The sequence below is a fragment of the Schistocerca nitens genome, chromosome 7 (genome assembly GCF_023898315.1).
Source record: "Schistocerca nitens isolate TAMUIC-IGC-003100 chromosome 7, iqSchNite1.1, whole genome shotgun sequence".
In the NCBI taxonomy this organism is placed as follows: domain Eukaryota; kingdom Metazoa; phylum Arthropoda; class Insecta; order Orthoptera; family Acrididae; genus Schistocerca; species Schistocerca nitens.
The window spans coordinates 520,969,781-520,984,009 of NC_064620.1; the positions used below are offsets into that span (position 1 = coordinate 520,969,781).

General features: G+C 45.6%; 1 protein-coding gene across 1 annotated transcript in view; it reads left to right on the forward strand.

Annotated features, from left to right (window-relative positions):
• Nucleotides 1-672: 672 nt before the first annotated feature.
• Nucleotides 673-14,229, forward strand: part of LOC126195723 (uncharacterized) — a 37,846-nt gene continuing 24,289 nt past the window's right edge. Inside the window, exons 1-2 of the mRNA XM_049934352.1 lie at nucleotides 673-918; nucleotides 10,515-10,658. Of these exons, the coding sequence (XP_049790309.1) occupies nucleotides 673-918; nucleotides 10,515-10,658 (390 nt within the window). The remainder of the gene's footprint in view (nucleotides 919-10,514; nucleotides 10,659-14,229) is intronic.

Genomic DNA, 14,229 nt, shown 5'->3' on the forward strand with positions numbered 1-14,229 from the left:
TATACACGAAAATCACTCTCGCCACTTCTCTCTCTCTCTCTCTCTATCTCTCTCTTTCGCTTGCTGTATGTGGGTCTGGTAAAACAGGAAACACGACAACATCGTCGACCATAAACTAATGCCAAAACGAGAAAAAGTGCTACTAATAAATTTGATTCATCATCGCTATTAGGACAGCCTTGTTTCCAGTGAGAATGCTGTTGACTTCGGACCACTATCTAACTCAAACGAAAGTAGCGATGGTGAGTAGAAAATAATGTTAAATGATTGTATTTAACTTATCAATACAATATTTCTTACTACGATGAATGTGTTTGTTATCAGTCATGTCGCCCTCCTGGTTACAACACAACTAGACTTAGACACTTTTACACAGACAAAAAAGAAATTTTCGAAAAAATGTAAATTTAAGTTATAATTAAGCTTATTGACGACATCTAAGGTAAAAACTCAAAAAGTACGCACCTGAGCTTTGTATAACATTTCTAATGAAACATTAAACGTTTCAGAAGGAAGATAAATTGAGTTACATGCTCTGTAAGGGTCTCAATTCAAAAACAAGAACAAAAATCGGTACAAAATTGTGAAAGAGGTAGTAGTTATTGCAGTTGAGGAGTGCATGCTCACCTGCTCGCCGCAGAGGGCTGACCACGCCTGCCGACCTCTTCCCAGATGGAGGCGGAGGCTTTGGCGCTGCTGGGCCGCAGCGGGGCGGCGCTGAGGCAGCTGGGGATGTGGCGCCCCCCCGCCTCCGGGCCGGCCGGTCCGCGCCTGCTGGGGGCGGTCTTCATCGTCGCCACCTGCGCCATCGTGGCCGTCGCTAGCGCCGTGCAGCTCGTCGTCGACACCCCCGATGACCCGGAGACGCTGCGCGACGTCTTCTTCCAGTGCACCAATTGTAGCTCCTGGACCATCAGAGTGAGTCAACGCATTCGTACTCGCCTTTGTAGATGAATGGCCGTGCGGCTGACTGCCATGTGCGGGCATCAGGTTCGATTCCCGCCCAGAGCGGAGATTTTATCCGCTCGAGGACTCCGTGTTGTGTTGTCCTCACCAACATTTCGTTATCATCTCAGTTCTTTTTTTTAGACTCACTAGTACTCTGACTGGTTTGATATGGCCCACCACGAATTCCTCTCCTGTGCCAACCTCTTCATCTCAGATTTGAACTTGCAATCTATGTTCTCAAGTATTTTCAGGATGTATTCCAGTCTCTCTCTTCCTCTATAGTTTTTACCCTCTGCAGCTCCCTCTAGTACTATGAAACTTATTCCCTGATATCTTAATAAACTATGTGGTCAAAAGTATCCGGACACGACTGAAAATGAATTACACTCCTGGAAATTGAAATAAGAACACCGTGAATTCATTGTCCCAGGAAGGGGAAACTTTATTGACACATTCCTGGGGTCAGATACATCGCATGATCACACTGACAGAACCACAGGCACATAGACACAGGCAACAGAGCATGCACAATGTCGGCACTAGTACAGTGTATATCCACCTTTCGCAGCAATGCAGGCTGCTATTCTCCCATGGAGACGATCGTAGAGATGCTGGATGTAGTCCTGTGGAACGGCTTGCCATGCCATTTCCACCTGGCGCCTCAGTTGGACCAGCGTTCGTGCTGGACGTGCAGACCGCGTGAGACGACGCTTCATCCAGTCCCAAACATGCTCAATGGGGGACAGATCCGGAGATCTTGCTGGCCAGGGTAGTTGACTTACACCTTCTAGAGCACGTTGGGTGGCACGGGATACATGCGGACGTGCATTGTCCTGTTGGAACAGCAAGTTCCCTTGCCGGTCTAGGAATGGTAGAACGATGGGTTCGATGACGGTTTGGATGTACCGTGCACTATTCAGTGTCCCCTCGACGATCACCAGTGGTGTACGGCCAGTGTAGGAGATCGCTCCCCACACCATGATGCCGGGTGTTGGCCCTGTGTGCCTCGGTCGTATGCAGTTCTGATTGTGGCGCTCACCTGCACGGCGCCAAACACGCATACGACCATCATTGGCACCAAGGCAGAAGCGACTCTCATCGCTGAAGACGACACGTCTCCATTCGTCCCTCCATTCACGCCTGTCGCGACACCACTGGAGGCGGGCTGCACGATGTTGGGGCGTAAGCGGAAGACGGCCTAACGGTGTGCGGGACCGTAGCCCAGCTTCATGGAGACGGTTGCGAATGGTCCTCGCCGATACCCCAGGAGCAACAGTGTCCCTAATTTGCTGGGAAGTGGCGGTGCGGTCCCCTACGGCACTGCGTAGGATCCTACGGTCTTGGCGTGCATCCGTGCGTCGCTGCGGTCCGGTCCCAGGTCGACGGGCACGTGCACCTTCCGCCGACCACTGGCGACAACATCGATGCACTGTGGAGACTTCACGCCCCACGTGTTGAGCAATTCGGCGGTACGTCCACCCGGCCTCCCGCATGCCCACTATACGCCCTCGCTCAAAGTCCGTCAACTGCACATACGGTTCACGTCCACGCTGTCGCGGCATGCTACCAGTGTTAAAGACTGCGATGGAGCTCCGTATGCCACGGCAAACTGGCTGACACTGACGGCGGCGGTGCACAAATGCTGCGCAGCTAGCGCCATTCGACGGCCAACACCGCGGTTCCTGGTGTGTCCGCTGTGCCGTGCGTGTGATCATTGCTTGTACAGCCCTCTCGCAGTGTCCGGAGCAAGTATGGTGGGTCTGACACACCGGTGTCAATGTGTTCTTTTTTCCATTTCCAGGAGTGTATAAGTCCGTGGCGCCCTCCATCGGTAATGCTTGAATTCAATATGGTGTTGGCCCACCCATAACCTTGATGACAGCTTCCACTCTCGCAGGCTTACGTTCATTGACGTGCTGGAAGGTTTCTAATGGAATGGCAGCCTGTTCTTCACGAAGTGCTGCACTGAGGAGGAGGTATCGATGTCGGTCGGTGAGGCCTGGCACGTAGTCGGCGTTCCAAAACATCCAAAAAGTGTTCTATAGGATTCAGGTCAGGACTCTGTGCAGGCCACACCATTAGAGGGATGTTATTGTCGTGTAACCAATCCGCCACATGATGTGCATTATGAGCAGGTGCTCCATCGTATTGAAAGATGCAAACACCATCCACGAATTACTCTTCAAACATCAATGTAGGTCTGTGCTGTGATAGTGCCACGCTAAACAACAAGAGGTGCAAGCCCTCTCCATGAAACACACACGACCAAGCCATAACACCACCGCCTACAAATTTTACTGTTGGCACTACACACGCAGGCAGATGACGTTCACGGGGCACTCGTCCTACCCACACCCTGCCATCGGATCGCCACATTGTGTACCGTGATTCATCACTCCACACAACGTTTTTCCGATCATCCAGCGTTTACGGTCCTTACACCAAGCGAAGCGTCGTTTGGGATTTACCGGCGAGATGTGTGGCTTAAGAGCAGCCGCTCGACCATGAAATTCATGTTTTCTCACCTCCCGCCTAACTCTCATGGTATTTGCAGTGGATCCTGATGCAGTTTGGAATTCCTGTGTGATGGTCTGGATAGAGTCTGCCTATTACACATTACGATCGTCTTCAACAGTCGGTATTCTCTGTCAGTCGACAGACGAGGTCGACCTGTACGCTTTTGTGCTTCACGTATCCACTTCACTATCACATCAGAAACAGTGGACCTAGGGATGTTGTGTGGAAATATCGCGTGTGGATACTTTTGATCACATAGTGTACATTTCCTATCCTCTCCCTTCTTCTCGTCAATGTTTTCCACATACTCCTTTCCTCACCGATTCTCCAGAGAACCTCCTCATTGCTTACCTTATCAGTCAACCATATTTTCAACATTCTTCTGTAGCACTGCAACTCAAATGCTTCGTTGTCCTCTGCTCCGGTTTTCCATCAGTCCGTGTTTCACTACCATACAATGCTGTGCTCTTAACGTACATTCTCAGAAACTTCGTTCTCAAATTAAGGTCTGTGTTTGATACAAGTAGACTTTTCTTGGCAGCAATGCCTTTTTTGGCAGTTCCAGACTGCTTTTCATGTCCTCTTTGCTCTGTCCGTGGTGGATTATTTTGTTGCCAAGGTGGCAACATTTTTTAACTTCATCTGCTATATGATCACCAATCCTGATGTTAAGTTTCTCGCTGTTCTCATTTCTGGTACTTCTCATTACTTTTGTCTTTCTTCAATATACTGTCATTAGACTGTTCATTCCATTCAACAGATCTTGTAATTCTTCATCACTTTCACTGAGGATAGCAATGTCATCAGCGAATCTTATCTTCTATATCCTTTCACTTTGCATTTTAATTCCAATATTGAATCTTCCTTTTATTTCCGTCATTGCTACTTCGATGCACAGATACGTCCCTATCTCATACCCGTTTTAATCTCCGATCTTGTTCTTCCACTCTCGCCTCATACACCCACTCTAATCTTAGTAATCCTGTTCAACTAACTCAACACTCTTGCACTATCGTTATTATACATAAATGAAAGGAAATGAGTCGATGGGCTTGCTGCTTTTCAGTTGCACAAAATGAAGAAATATAGTATCCTATAATATCAATGATTCACACTTGGAATCGATCAATTCATTTAAATACCTGGATGTAGCCCTTTGAAGGGACATGAAATAGAGCGATCACAGAGGCTCAGTCATGGATAAGACAGGTAGCATATTTTGGAATATTCGTAGAGTCAAAAAAATGGCTCTGAGCACTATGGGACTTAACATCTGAGATCATCAGTCGCCTAGACTTGGAACTACTTAAACATAACTAACCTAAGGACATCACACACATCCATGCCCGAGGCAGGATTCGAACCTGCCATCGTAGCAGCCGCGTGGTTCCGGACTGAAGCACCTAGAACAGCTCGGCCACAGCGGCCGGCATTCGCAGATCGGTAGGGAAATGCAATCAGTCTGAAAAAGAGATTTCTTACAAATCACTCATGCGACCCATCGTAGATTTACTCACTTGTACCGAATAGCACTAAGAGGAGACATGGAACGTACACAGAGAAGGGCAGCAGGAATGGTCACGGGTTTGTTTGACCCACGGGACGCTGTCACATAGACGCTGCAACAACTGGACTGTGAAGGTAGTCATAAACTACCCAGGACACCATACATGGGGTTTCAACAACCGACTTTAACTGGCGACTTTTGGAATATATTACAACCATCTATATATCACTCCTGTAGGGATCATGTGGGGAAGATTATATTAGTTACAGCACACGTAGTACCATCTAAACGTTCTCTGCAAGATCCGTTTTGCAAATGGAAAGGGAAAAAGCACTACGAGAATCATCCTATGCTATGTACCTCACATTGGCTTGCAGTTTATGGATGTATACGGGGATGTACAAAAATATGGAAACACCACTAACACAACCCATTACCATGCATAATACTGTGTAGGCAAATCTTCCAGTCGTCCCGGAGTGGACAAATACAGGTTTTGAAGGGAATCTTTACCATTCTTCCTGTCAAATTGTGGCATGTTCAGGAAATGATGATAGCGGTAGATAGTAGTCTCGCATCCTTCTCTCCAAAGTAGAGATAATATGTCTGGCGACTCCGGTGGGCAAGGGAGATGCGACAATTCATCCTCGTGCTCATAAAACGAGTCCTGGACGTTGCAATGAACAGCGGCTCTGTCGCTTTGGAAGCAGCATTGGGGAACAAACATTGTACCATGGGATCGACCTGAGCATCCAAAATGGTTGCATAATCCTTGGAAGTAATTAGACCTTGCAGTATAACCATGAGACCATAGAATACCACGATATGGCTGCCCATATGATCACCGAACAACCCGCCACGTTTCGGTCTTCGGATGTAAACTCTGCCTGAGGTTGGAAACAGTCTGCAACAAGACTCATTCGAGAGAATGAAATTCTTGCATTGCTCACTGATACAGGTTTTATGGCTTCTGCAACACGTTTCCCGGTTACGAGCATTTGCAACAGTGGTGTGTGATTTTGGAATTCAATCTCGCGCTGCAAATCTCAGCTTAGAACTCATGTAAGAGTCTTGACAGTGTTTGCGCGTACGACATTCTGTACTGCAGTTATATTTGCAGCTGTCCTGTTATTTATCATTACAGTCCACTTTAATGACCATCTGCCACAATAACACAAAGCACATTTTCGTCAACTTTGTGACTTATCGGATGAAGGTTTGTCACTTTACGTGTATGCGGTGTAAATTTTGGATATGGTGCCTCTGCATCACCAAACATTTCGGCTACCTTGGTTACGGAAGCACCCATCACATAGACCTCAATACTCTATCCACTTTCTTATTTATCTCCAAGATCGTGCACTCATAACTACACAGAACATCTCCTGATCACGACTGACACTTGAAACCTATCGAGTTCACTGCAAAAGTGTTGTTCGCGGTCAAATACAACCGCACAACTTGCACACTTGGCTAGAAGCAGACTTGGCTAGAATCTGCTTTCATGTTCAACCATGCATTTCCCGTGGTATTTCCATATTTTTGTTTAACGTCTGTAGATGTAAATCCTGTAATCAGCTTACGTTTCACAAAAAGTCAGCAAACTAAACCTTCGCTTTACCAAGTGGAAGGATACCATTACAAGTTTTGTACGTGGATTGTTAGCAAGATAACTGTGCGAATATCTAGAAAGCATGTCTAATGAAACCTAACAACGGCTGTCTGTCACCATGCCATGTTATTGAAACAATCTCACCCATAATCTTCTACATTGTAGAAACTGCAAACCAATTTAGATCGACAACTGTCAAAACAAGCGGCAGAATAGATCGGACAGCCTCCAAACTGAACAGAATGACAAAAACTCATTAGAAACTATACGCCTTGACTCCACGACCGCGAATGTTTCCCACTGACTCCTGGCGAGACCGGCCTCCAGAGATACGAATGAATGAGTACTGCCACATAGAAATAGTTCAAAGAGTTTCTTTCGAATCATCGGAGCTGACCACGGCACATACACTCAAAGCATTGCAAATATAAACTCATCATTTAAGAAAAGCACAATAGCGTCGGCAAAAAACTTTCAAGTTCTATACCGGAAATTGTTCGAATGAGTAAAAGAACCGTGTTGCTTCAGAGGACTATTTCCGACACCTTCCAGTTTAGTGATACCTGCATTGAAAATGCGCTTAAAAAAACATTGACATAAAATAATACATTCCACTAGAAGTTTCTATTTTTCACTGCTTTATAAGTAGCAACATTCCGTAGTTTTCTTTACAAAAAAGCTCTTCATTTAACAGAATTCTGTTTCCATAATTTTGTGTTACCTTTGAAGTCAAACTTTGGAAATGAGGTCTGCTGGAAAGCATTTCGAAGCTAATTGTTGCACCCGCACCGTAGGAGTTGCTTATGTTTTAGCAGATTCATGTCCAAGAGTAAGCGTAATTTTAAGCGTTGATCTCAGTTGAGTTTGTTTAATCTCACATTGAAAATGAATGTATATCCATATTAACAATAAATCTGTAAAACTGTGGTGTCTATCTGGTCTTTGAACACACTAGCGCCAAAACTACACCGAGCGAGGTGGCGCAGTGGTTGGACACTGGACTCGCATTCGGGAGGACGACGGTTCAATCCCGCGTCCGGCCATCCTGATTTAGGTTTTCCGTGATTTCCCTAAATCGCTCCAGGCAAATACCGGCATGGTTCCTTTGAAAGGGCACGGCCGACTTCCTTCCCCATCCTTCCCTAATCCGATGAGACCGATGACCTCGCTGTCTGGTCTCCTTCTCCAAACAGCCCCCCAGCCAAAACTACTATAAGAAAAAGTGTTCAAATTCCTCTGAGCAATATGGGACTTAACATCTGAGGTCATCAGTCCCCTAGAACTTAGAACTACCTAAACCTAACTAACCTAAGGACATCACACACATCCATACCCGAGGCAGGATTCAGACCTGCGACCGTAGTGGTCGCGCGGTTCCAGACTGAAGCGCCTAGAACCGCTCGGCTACTCCGGCCGGCTACTAGAAGAAATTTTCATGGAATTTTTCGCAGGTAACTTGAGCATATTATCGGGCAGCGAAAAGGCTTTACATCACCAAAATGGGATCACGGAAAAATGGTACAGCGATTCAAAATTTTGCTAAAACTTTCTTGTCTGTCTTTCTGTCTGTCTGCTTGAACATGCTAATTCCCAAAAGAAATAGAATAATTTTCATCGGTTTTTCGGAGGTAACTTGAGCATAGCTTGGGGCACCGTACAGGGCTAATTTCATCAAACTCGGATCACGAAGAAAAATATATCCATACATATTATAAAAATGTATGTATGTATGTGTGTGTGGGGGGTGGGGGGGGGGAGGGGTGCTCCACATCTTCGAAACCACTGGACTGATTTCAATCAAACTTCGTACGGGTATCATTTACTGCCTGAAAAGAGTTGCTATGGGTTAGCAACCACCTACCTATCAAACGGGTGGAGCTGGAGATGGAAAAGAAGTGTAGGTCACGATCCGTGAATGGCCAAATGTAATTCATACATTATTAAAAACGAGAGCGATAAGCGACTTGCAACACACATTACACGTCATTTCAAACATTTACGAAACTTTTTTTCACTGATTGCCCAACAAAATACTGAAAGGGAAAAGTATATTTCTTACTACATTTTCGCGTCAGGCATGAAGTTTTAATTTATTATTTCTTTGCTACTAACTAAATTCGCAACACATTTTGCAGGCACATATAGACCACCAAATGTAGCTGAAAAACAGTATCATCTAAGACACAGTTCAAAATATAAGATGTCGTGAACGCTGAGATGCATGGAAAGCTCCCGCGTCATGCATGTCCTTTACATTTCTTGTTACTAACCCGCTGAAATTAGATAAGGAGATAGCTTCAACCATGTGAAAGAAAACAGTCTGCATTACGCAGTGTATAGTACAAGATACTTACTCATACACAGAATATTACGTGAATTGGGGGAAAATATTTACTTTCTGAAATATCTATTTTCTCTTTGACTTTCGACCTGTATCATATTTGTGAAAATGCTTTTATTGGTTGATATGTGCCGTGTGATACTATTCAAAGTAACGAATAGAATGCTTTTCCAATCTTCAATGTGTTTTAATCCATACTTGCTCACTATTTGTTGCATAATGTACACGTTACGTGATGTATAGCTACTTCAGTAGCACGATGCATACATGTGCACTCCTGCCCATGCCTCTGTGTACACACTGCTCGGCAGCTACACTGCGCATGCCGATGCATCATGCGTTGGGACAGACGGGGAGGGAGTAGAGCGAGGTTGAAGTGTGAGGACAGCTGACGTCACTGCATGTACAGTAGCTCACTTACACATCATCTCTCATCATAACAAAACTACTGATGTGCGATACAGCCATGGGTAACAGCTACTCACTACTTAATAATAGTCAGTTGCTGTGATACCCCGTTTTCAGATAACCGCTGATCACTCCCAGTGAGCCCCACGAAACAGTAACCTTGCCTTTTCTGCCGTGTCATAACTACTTTCCTAGTTTTTTCAGAGTTCTGTTACATTAGTCGACAGATAATTTTCATCCAGGTTTTTTTCTTCACACAGAAATGGTGGAAGCCCCGTTTCGTCTGTAGTCGCATAATGATGTCTTTATTTCAGATGATGCCTCTAGTCTTCCAGACGAGAATTTCTGCAATGGTTCCGCGGTCAAAACGCTGTGATTTGGTTGAAAATACCCAGGTTCTACATTACGCTGGATCGCTGACAGCCCATCACACCTTATGGTATCGAAGGAAAAAGGGAAAAAAGTGTGGACTGTGTTTGGACAGTAAATTAATTCCATCAGCTTCCATGACTGACTCACCTGTACCTCCACACTATTCTCTCTCATATAGAAAAAAAAGAGAGGAAGATTGGGGTTTATCGTCCTGGAAATGATGAAATCATGGCAGATGGACCACATGCTGGAATAGGGGAAAGGTAAGGAACGAATCTGGCGCAGCTTTTCAAAAGAATCATGCAGGCATTCATTAGAGCGATTTACGTAAGCCAGACAAACAATAAATGTGGATGGCTTGATGGGAGAATATGAAGCAACAGCGTCTTACCACACCGCCCCCTCCCTCAGTGTTCTTTCTCAAGAATGGTATCAGCCGTCAGTAGGTCTCTTGTGCAAACTCTCAGAAAGGACGCAACGTCCCTGCAATTCATTTGCTCCATATAGGATAAATCACATCGATTTTTTACCTGTGATGTGTGTCGCTGGTTTGACAACTGTTATAATTACATTTCTGAACTCTCTTTGATGTCGTATTTGTGTTGCTTCGTCCTTGTTCTACAATCCAACCAATTTCCTGTTCAGAAAATGTGTTCCACGGTTAACTTACGGATATCTGTGCGGCTGTTTCCGGACACGGCTTAGCCGACTCCAACGTCTGTGTTCGTGATGACTTTTTCTCGGTGAACTGCTCCCCGCCACGATACTGATCGTAGTGGTTGACCCCCCTGTGTTGTTGATGTTGACAGATAGTGCTGTTCATGCAGCAGAGGGCGCGCCTGGGACATCTAGTGATGACGCTGCTGCACACAAGGAAGAGATACGCCGAGTTAGTCCCCGGCATCAGAAGTAGCTACGATCGGGGCGCAGTGATCATCTTCTTTGCCTGGCAGGTCAGTTAGGAATTTATTCTTCATTGTTCTCTTAACCTTTATTTTCACTGCTGCTTTTACATCATAAAAGAGGTTTAATACAAAACATTTAAGAACATAAAGTTGGTGATCGTGTTTTCGGCTAGTGATGGGAAAAACTGAATAAAAACAAACGATTCAATCAGTCACTGTATAACAGTCGACGCATCCGGTTGTACCTTTACGTAACGGTTGAATGATTCATTAATCCATTTTAGTGAAACCCGCCTATGGGAACAATAAAGCGAAAACAATTGTATCCGTCAGTATGTCTATTCATTCCCTCCCATGGGAAAGTGAAGAGGTGTCTTGGTGTAGGTCACAGTTAAAATAAAGATTATTCATATTCATTTAATTATATACTGAATGCACTAATTTTCCTTTCCATCATTTACAATTAATTAGCCAAGTTGGAAATGGTATATATATATATACACTCCTGGAAATGGAAAAAAGAACACATTGACACCGGTGTGTCAGACCCACCATACTTGCTCCGGACACTGCGAGAGGGCTGTACAAGCAATGATCACACGCACGGCACAGCGGACACACCAGGAACCGCGGTGTTGGCCGTCGAATGGCGCTAGCTGCGCAGCATTTGTGCACCGCCGCCGTCAGTGTCAGCCAGTTTGCCGTGGCATACGGAGCTCCATCGCAGTCTTTAACACTGGTAGCATGCCGCGACAGCGTGGACGGGAACCGTATGTGCAGTTGACGGACTTTGAGCGAGGGCGTATAGTGGGCATGCGGGAGGCCGGGTGGACGTACCGCCGAATTGCTCAACACGTGGGGCGTGAGGTCTCCACAGTACATCGATGTTGTCGCCAGTGGTCGGTGGAAGGTGCACGTGCCCGTCGACCTGGGACCGGACCGCAGCGACGCACGGATGCACGCCAAGACCGTAGGATCCTACGCAGTGCCGTAGGGGACCGCACCGCCACTTCCCAGCAAATTAGGGACACTGTTGCTCCTGGGGTATCGGCGAGGACCATTCGCAACCGTCACCATGAAGCTGGGCTACGGTCCCGCACACCGTTAGGCCGTCTTCCGCTCACGCCCCAACATCGTGCAGCCCGCCTCCAGTGGTGTCGCGACAGGCGTGAATGGAGGGACGAATGGAGACGTGTCGTCTTCAGCGATGAGAGTCGCTTCTGCCTTGGTGCCAATGATGGTCGTATGCGTGTTTGGCGCCGTGCAGGTGAGCGCCACAATCAGGACTGCATACGACCGAGGCACACAGGGCCAACACCCGGCATCATTGTGTGGGGAGCAATCTCCTACACTGGCCGTACACCACTGGTGATCGTCGAGGGGACACTGAATAGTGCACGGTACATCGAAACCGTCATCGAACCCATCGTTCTACCATTCCTAGACCGGCAAGGGAACTTGCTGTTCCAACAGGACAATGCACGTCCGCATGTATCCCGTGCCACCCAACGTGCTCTAGAAGGTGTAAGTCAACTACCCTGGCCAGCAAGATCTCCGGATCTGTCCCCCATTGAGCATGTTTGGGACTGGATGAAGCGTCGTCTCACGCGGTCTGCACGTCCAGCACGAATGCTGGTCCAACTGAGGCGCCAGGTGGAAATGGCATGGCAAGCCGTTCCACAGGACTACATCCAGCATCTCTACGATCGTCTCCATGGGAGAATAGCAGCCTGCATTGCTGCGAAAGGTGGATATACACTGTACTAGTGCCGACATTGTGCATGCTCTGTTGCCTGTGTCTATGTGCCTGTGGTTCTGTCAGTGTGATCATGTGATGTATCTGACCCCAGGAATGTGTCAATAAAGTTTCCCCTTCCTGGGACAATGAATTCACGGTGTTCTTATTTCAATTTCCAGGAGTGTATATATATATATATATATATATATATATATATATATATATATATATATATATATATATATATATTGCTGGGGATTAAGTGGTTGCTAATGCAATAATATACAAGTAATGGAACACAGGTGTTATTGGCGACACAAACTTGAGCATGAAAGTTCCCTTAGGGTTACACGAACAAGAAAAGATCACTGCGAAATTTTAAAAGCTGTTTATATTATATTTTACTGAAAAGCTGTGATGATGTCCATAGATTATGAAAACATTAGCAAGCAAGGAGATGGGAATGGTAAGATGCCAGACAATGAAAAAAGGTAACACATCAGTCAAAACACATTAATTTTATGTAATGAGCAGGGCAAGTTGTTATTATTATTGTTAAAAGTGAGATTTGAGTAGCTGAAATGAATGTAACTGCTTGTAACAATCTAAAAAAACAGCAATAAACCTTTAATACTTCAAATTTCGTTAGCATTAACCAGGCGTTTCAAACAGTGACGTTTGACTGAGCTTTACCTCACCCAAGTGGCTTCGATCTCACAATAAACTTAAAAATGCGCAGTTTGAATTCAGGTACTATTTGAACACACATGAAAACATTTCAATCAACAAATGTTCCAAAATAGTACATCAAGCATGAATAAAAACTGGGTTAACACATCAGTTAACATTTGTAAACACTCCAGATAACAACATGCATTGAGGCACAATAAAAACATGTGAAATATAGTCTTCATGTAAACAGAGGAAGACTATTTGAACTCTCATATATCGGTAAAGGCTGTCTCCTTTAATAATCCGAGATTAAGAACAGATAGCCAAACACAGAATAAGGTAGAATGTAAATCTCAGCCAAGAGAGAGTGTAGCGATGTAGACAGCTTGGTTTCAAGTTGTTGTAACTCAGGCTAGTTATATACATATGAAATTTAAGCGACCGTGTCCACATTGTTCAGACCAGAACAGCAGGTAATAAAACTGAACTTATATAAATCTCGAATATCAAATAAATTACACATAACCAGCATCAATAGTATTCATAAATTATCAATAGGGGTCAAAAATAGATAGAAACGAACCAGAACATCCCAAATGCCTATGACATAAACAGTTCTAGTAACTTACGTTAGGCAAGTTGGAAATGGTAATCTTTTTAAATAAAATCTGAGTTAACCCAAAGAAAGCACAGCATATATTTCCAAATAATTAAGTTGCTTACCGTGTCCAATGAGCGCCAACGACTACAGCTCTCTAATTTAACTTCGACTGCGAATTCTGTAGACATATATACACTCCTGGAAATGGAAGAAAGAACACATTGACACCGGTGTGTGAGACCCACCATACTTGCTCCGGACACTGCGAGAGGGCTGTAGAAGCAATGATCACACGCACGGCACAGCGGACACACCAGGAACCGCGGTGTTGGCCGTCGAATGGCGCTAGCTGCGCAGCATTTGTGCACCGCCGCCGTCAGTGTCAGCCAGTTTGCCGTGGCATACGGAGCTCCATCGCAGTCTTTAACACTGGTAGCATGCCGCGACAGCGTGGACGTGAACCGTATGTGCAGTTGACGGACTTTGAGCGAGGGCGTATAGTGGGCATGCGGGAGGCCGGGTGGACGTACCGCCGAATTGCTCAACACGTGGGGCGAGAGGTCTCCACAGTACATCGATGTTGTCGCCAGTGGTCGGCGGAAGGTGCA